Source organism: Xiphophorus couchianus, chromosome 3 (assembly GCF_001444195.1).
Source record: "Xiphophorus couchianus chromosome 3, X_couchianus-1.0, whole genome shotgun sequence".
Classification (NCBI taxonomy): domain Eukaryota; kingdom Metazoa; phylum Chordata; class Actinopteri; order Cyprinodontiformes; family Poeciliidae; genus Xiphophorus; species Xiphophorus couchianus.
This window is the reverse complement of record NC_040230.1, coordinates 17545556-17552329: the sequence shown is the minus strand read 5'-3', so window position 1 is coordinate 17552329 and position 6774 is coordinate 17545556. Positions and strand designations below refer to the sequence as shown.

At 39.6% G+C, this 6774-nt stretch overlaps 1 protein-coding gene across 2 annotated transcripts; it reads right to left on the bottom strand.

Annotated features, from left to right (window-relative positions):
* cbx3b (chromobox homolog 3b) lies at window positions 1-6104 on the bottom strand. Of its 2 annotated transcripts, none has more exons than XM_028012858.1 (5): window positions 5874-6104; window positions 5424-5564; window positions 5175-5331; window positions 4448-4596; window positions 1-1238 (listed from the first exon to the last, which is right to left on the bottom strand). In XM_028012858.1, exons 2-5 carry the CDS (start codon window positions 5561-5563, stop codon window positions 1118-1120), a joined length of 567 nt encoding a protein of 188 aa, XP_027868659.1. In that variant the 5' UTR covers window position 5564; window positions 5874-6104; the 3' UTR covers window positions 1-1117. The 2 variants fall into 2 exon arrangements, with proteins under 2 accessions (XP_027868659.1, XP_027868658.1); XM_028012857.1 differs by having other exon boundaries at window positions 5859-6103.
* Between the last annotated feature and the right edge of the window lie 670 nt (window positions 6105-6774).

The window sequence follows — 6774 nt, the reverse complement described above, 5'->3', positions numbered from 1 at the left end:
TTATAAAAAGTTTTGTTTATTTGCAGACTTCACAGATTAAGGTCAACAGTTACAGCAGAAGGTGTGTTTAAGGTTCAGCTGGGTGTCCCATAACAGTCACGGGAGATATGTAAAGTCACATCAGTGCCATCAGAACAGTTATCTACTACAAACAGCTGAGTCATTCCAGCAGCGACTCAGCTCTGTAAATGTACAGTCTCTTAACTAAAGTGCTACATTTAATAACGGGTGCTCACAAGGTAAATATTAAAAGGAGTCAAACTCAACTTATTCAGAAACTTAATTCTACCAGGACGACACTTTGGATGAAAGAACCTAAAAAAGCGTAATTGTAAATTGCAGTAGTTTTTTCACTGCTGCCCCTCTCCCACATGTTGCTGTGCACTTCTGATCAACTGGCAAAAAGAATGCTACTACACCTAAATCTCGTAAAATTGCAACCAAATCAAGAAAATGTAGCCTGTAACACACAGGCTGCAGATTGCTGAATCGGAAAATATTAAACATTAGTTTTAATATTTTAAAATAAACTTAGAGTCACACAGACAAAATGATTTCTTTTTGTTAATTCACACCACACATATTAACCCCCACCCCCCTAAAAAACCCCCCAAAAAACCACGGTTAATCTTTACCTCTACACATGTGGTAAATGTGCACTGACCTGCAGTTAGCTCACTCTGCTAACATTAAACTTCAAGGTACCTAGTGCTTTAATACAGAAAAAAAACAAACAGTATCTTAAAACAAAGCACAACCACAGTGACCGAGTCTGCTACATAATCACAGAAAAGGAATGCAGCAATAGGTTAGTCAAAATTAAAATAAAAATCAGCTGTTCTGAACTAAAGTTAGCTTTAGTCTCCATTTTGGTGTCCTCAGAGGTAAAGTAACCTCACTGAGCACCGCAGAGCTGGCAGTGCTTTAAACCCTCATCCCCCGCTGAGAATCTCACAGCTGCCAGAGTGGGAAACTCCACCTGCAGCGGGACGTGATTTCATGCCGCGTGCCTTTAATGTCAGCTGATGGAGGACACTCGATGGAGGAGAAACTAATCTTTAGGTGGAAGTGCAGCTGCTTATCCACAGTCCTCAGCACACATTTTATTTATTTATATTTACTGCTCGCCCTCTCCACAGTGCCAGGTCAGCTTCTGCTCGTAGAAGTCAATGACCACCTGGGGACATCTGGCACTTGCTTCGCGAGCCGGCATCAGGGCGACCTCGTCGGAGTTCTTCCTGTGAGGGGAAACGCAGGACAGTGAAAATGCTGATTCAACCTTCTACTTCTAAAATCCATGCAGTCAAGCTGCAGCAAGTTGTTTTTGTTGGTGTCCTTATATATACACATTTTTTTTAAAGAAGGAGGTTGATGTAGAAGCCTAAATTCAGTTTTTGTTCATTCAGACTTTAGGATAAGTTATGTTCATATTTCTTATTATAATTTGTTTATTTGGATAAAAATGATAACTAGTTAAATCTATTGCATAGTAATTTACTGTATTTGACTACACTAAAGTCTTGAAGATTTGCACATCTAATTGGAATTATGGATTTTAGGGTGTGGCTAGCCAGAGTCAGTTGGGCAGTTGGAGTGGAGCCACACAGTTTTTTGATTTCACTCTCTTTCCTTCTAAATTGTCGTTTCTCTTTATTTTTTGTGGAAAGGTAACCTTTGTACCGTTTTTATTATTATTTCTGAAGTAAACCATTCAACTATATTGAAGGGTTTAAAAAAGAGGATCCAGTCCCTTTTTTTTGTTTTGTCGTTTTCGTTATCAAGTGGACCGAATGGGAAAGACGGAGAGCGTCAAGCTTATGGCTTCATTATTTAGAAAATTACAGTTGATGTTTTAGACTTATTTGAATATTTTGGTAATATTTTGTAAAGGAAAAACCCAATATCTAAAATTACCATAAACAATAAGAAAGCCTCAACAGAAAAAGTCTACTGGTTTACAGTAAGACATTTTCAACATGTTGTTGAGAAAGACAGTTTCCATTTCTCTCTTTTTTTTAACTGCGTTTCAACTGGATTTCTCAACACAGAAAAGTGAATGATTTTTCAAAGTCCACATATTTACTGTACTTCTAAAAGTAACTTTGCTATCAGTGAGGAACTTTGATGAGCTTGGTGACCCAAGTCAAGAACAACAAAATCTCTTGAGCTAAGTGAGAGGTACTTTTGTATTATGTATTATCTATATTATTAAGTGATTTGATTAATTAGTGGGGTTCCAACCAAATCTTAAAGAGGCCCACAAATATGCCCTTTAAAAGATCTCTGATGACATCTGTAAATAGTTCTGTACAAACACTCCCTCCTCAGTTTCACTGCACTGGAAAGATGTGAGGAACCTCTGAGAAATGAAGTGTCAAGCTGGTTGAAATGGAATATGTGAAGGATTTTAGAGTCGGTCTTTACTGCTAATGGTTCTTTAACCACATATTTTTAAAGAAATCTAAACCCTAATGTGGAAAACGTTTGAATATATACCAAAGGTAGATGCTTGGACATGTGTCAGCTTTTAAACTTTTTTTCCCTCTCCTCTTTAAGTTCACTCAAGTGAGCTCAAATTGAGCCAATTGACTTCTTGTGGGCTAAATTCTAATGTTTTTCATATGTGCAAACCCACCTCAAGTACATGTGAACTGGAAAATCGTACAATTTCTCATGCAAAAAGTGTCTCAACATTAAAAATAAAATAAAATCACCTCAACAAAATACAAACAACTTGCTCTGGCTGTTGAGTGTTTTAAAATTAATCCCGATCTTGCACAATGTTTTTGCTTTTTTACCTATTTGCTTCGGTTGGACTGGGTAAAGCAAAAATGTTTTCTGTCCTCATGGGCAGACATGAGAAAACAATCTGTGAAAATCAGTAAATCTCTCAGACCCAAACAGTTGGTGTCAAAGTGCCATCAACAAATTTGTCCAAATACACCTACCGTGGTACACATTTGCATTTCACCTGCATTTAAAGTTCAAAACTGGCCTTACTTACGGCCAGCAGGCTCACATAAATTCACTGAAGGAATAGATTCTGATGTTTACAATCAGGACATCAACAATCAGGTTATACTGGAAGATGGACTGCAGACAAAGCGACATGAGTGAAAGAAGTTAGACTTTCCAGCTGTTCTTTCTCAGTTTTATTTGTTTGTCATACTTTTTGCTCATTGACATTATACCATTTCATCTAACGCTGAACACTACCAACCTCAAAAAGGGGAATAGACATGAGGAAGTAACGATGACGTGTAACTGACTGTACAGTCGCACATTATAGGAAGTTAACTGTGTGGAACAGTCCAGTAAAATAAAAACAACAAATCCCATCTGCTGTGGTCAGAAGTACTTTCCAAAGTTTTGAGCTGATTCCAGCTACAGGACATTAAAGCCTCTTTCACACCTGATTAAGACCAGCATACAGCTTCCATTAACATTCACAATTTGCTGGATTGCGGCAAAAAAAACCAACAAAAAACACAAAACTCATTGTGTATGATTGAAGTGTGACTCCACTGTGCTTTTAGTTCTAGTAATTGTCCCCTCCCCTTGCTTTCTTAGCCATCCCACCACAATGCCACAAGTATCACATCTGCAGTCCAATGTATTTGATTTTAACTGAGCTAAAGCAGATTTAAATATGGTAGTGCCGGGCGATAAGGCTGAAAAACATATGACATAACTGTTTCATAAAAGTTGATTTTGATAATTATTGATTTTTTTTTCTTTTAAATATCTGAAATACTGCCAAACTGATGATGTCATCTTTCTTGCTTTATCCATAATTTCCTCCAAGCTGCTGTACTCATTTCTCCCTTTCACTCTACACCATTTTATAAAAATATTTGTAAGCAGTTAGGTAGAATGGGGGCAAAACCTCCCTGAGCAAGTTACTCAACGAGTTGTTGCTGGGTAAACAATGAGTGAGATAGTTGATGCCATCCATTTTGCTTAGCTGGGCTGTGACAGGCTGAGCAGCTACAGTCTTCCCTCTGCCAACGTCCCCTAGGACACTGGCAGGTCTAGATTGGAGTTCACTGAAATGAACAGATGTATTTTCTATTGATCTCGTGTCTACTGCAAAATATATTACCCAGCCATAAAATATAGTATTGCAACAGCTTCTTGATGAATGGAGTTTTAGTCCTCTGTTATTAGCCCTATTACCTGCTATTTGCACACATTTCCCTCCTTTGCATCCCTCCACATTTCTACATGTAATGCCTGGTGCTCTTAGACAGCTTGATTAACACATTTCACATTTCCATTGCAACCTAGAAAATAATAATAAAACGAAAATCCTAATTTCCTTCATTATCCCAGAATGCCGCTTCTATGTGCTTGTAATTTTCCACCAGCCTCAAAGTCTGTTCTGCACTTTTGGATGTCAGAAAATAAAAACACTTTTGACGTTGTAAAGAGGAAGCTGAGAATTTACCATTTGACTAAGAACATGAGCTCTCCCTTTCGGTCTGTGGAGCCGATGATGCATTCAGGTTCGAGGTAAGTGCTGAGGTCAGTGGGGGCGTCGGATTCATCATCTGGCTTTAGGACGCTGCTATTCTGCTCCTGAGGCGTCACATGGGACTACAGCGGGAATAACAAAGACAAATATGGAAGAGGAGTTTATAGAAAGCGATGAGAGATTAACACGTCTGCCAATGAAATGGGTGAAATAAGTTTCCTTATACACTCTGCCTTTAAGCCAAAGAAGACAAATTGATAAATAGATTGCGAAATTGATGGATAGCTGACATTTAGACAATGACATAGGAATAGTTTGGGCCTGAATATATCTTTCTATACTTTCTTATCGCATACTAGGATTTTAAAAAAATAATTTTTACATAAAATTGCATAATTTTCCAGAATACTCATGTTATAACTTGTATATTTTTTTGTTCTTGTACACAAGCCAGTTATAAAAAATCTGACACCACTTTCACTTTCTATCTGTTCCAAAACCAGCCACCGTCACACGTGTTTCAGTTCTGCTGTAGCAGGAACAATATCTGCCAGACTGGTCAGCTGATCAGACTCTTCTTCCTCAATTGTCTTCAAATTTAAACAGTGCTTAAAATATAAAATACTGACGCAGTGCTGTTTTTCCTTACTCACATTAAGGAACTTAACATGGAAACATGGATGCCACGCTTTTAACTCACGATTTCCGTCTCCTGCTTTGCCATTTCTTCTTTGGGAGTGAACTCCTGCTCACTTTGCTCCTCTTCAGCCTCCCTGGGTAGATGAGCGTCTCTCAGAAACTCCTCAATGAGCCCGGGACAGTCCAAGTTGTCCTCAGGCTCCCACGTGTTTTCTGCACTGTTGGTTACACGCAGGAGGAGGGAGTGTGTTTCACGATCATGTGAACCAACACAGACACTCACTGACAGGTTCTGCAGTGTCCCACTCACTCGGTGAAGCCTTTCCACTTCAGGAAGTACTCCACTCTGCCATTAAAGATTCTCCGCCGAATTATTTTCTCCACCACAAACTCTTGGACTTCTGTAGTCTCCTCAGTCTTCCTCTGTTTGGCAGTCTGCTTCTTTCTCATCCTGCACAATTTAGGAAATATATATATATATATATATATATATATATAGTAAAGTAGTTTTTATCAACGCAACAGACCCTTTGATATTTGCATAAAAACATGGCAGAGATTTAAGCGCGCCGTCGCTCCACCTGCTGTTTCAGTACTCTTACTTCACTTCGGCACACAACATGTCAGCATCCACGTATTCACGCCAGTACTTTATATACGAGTCTGTTTCTCAGACAGCAGGCTGAATGAATGAAGCAGAGACAGTGCGCTAGACCACATAACACAATGAGGAACACGGACGTACGCTCTCGGTGTTTACTTATTCTCTGCGGACAGTGTCTTCCGCGGTGCTGCTTGGCTTGCTTCTGCTTCTGCTTCTGCTTTGTGCGAGTCGCAGCGAACTGCACGCAAAAAGCGCCGTCGACGCCGCTCCGCGCGCAAACGGGTCGGCTTGCTCTTTTTTTATACGCTCGATAACAACTTTTTCATGAATGAGTTACAATTAAAGATGGCCGTTGATGCTCAGAGGAAGTGGTTGCCAAGGGAAAAGGTCATGCCAGGGAAACCGGGAGGAGACGACGGGGACGCGCACACCGCCGACCAATCGGAGAGCAGTCCGCTTCTCCTGCTCTTGCGTCCCCGTCCGCCGGAGCGGAACTGCCCTGCCACCCAGGGGTGTCAGTTGGGTACCGCAAGGGGCGGTTTTCTGACCAATAGATTTTTACACGTACATCCACATGCATACATACACATATATGTGTCTATGTACAGTGTTATATACTTATTTTTGTTAGTGTCCAGATTGTCGTTCGCTGGAGATAGGCACCAGAACCCCTCCCGGTCCCGTTGGGGACAAGGGTGTGCAGAAAATGGATGGATGGATTGTCGCAGGTGTTAATTTGACATTAAGGTGGGCTAAAATAAGGCGAGGTCAAACAATGCACAAAATATCCACATACAGTCAACAATGAATAAAAACTGAGGTAAAAAAATAAAAATATATATAGAAATTATATTAAACAAAAAAATATGAAGCACATAAAATAAGAATGAAATTAAATTACACAGAAACTGTGATTCATAATATTATTTTACAATGTTATAATATATAATTAATTAATAGTGTGTACTCCTTCAATTTATGTATATAACACACACACGCGCGCAGCCCCCCCCCCCTCCACCCCCACACACACACATACATATATATACAGTATATA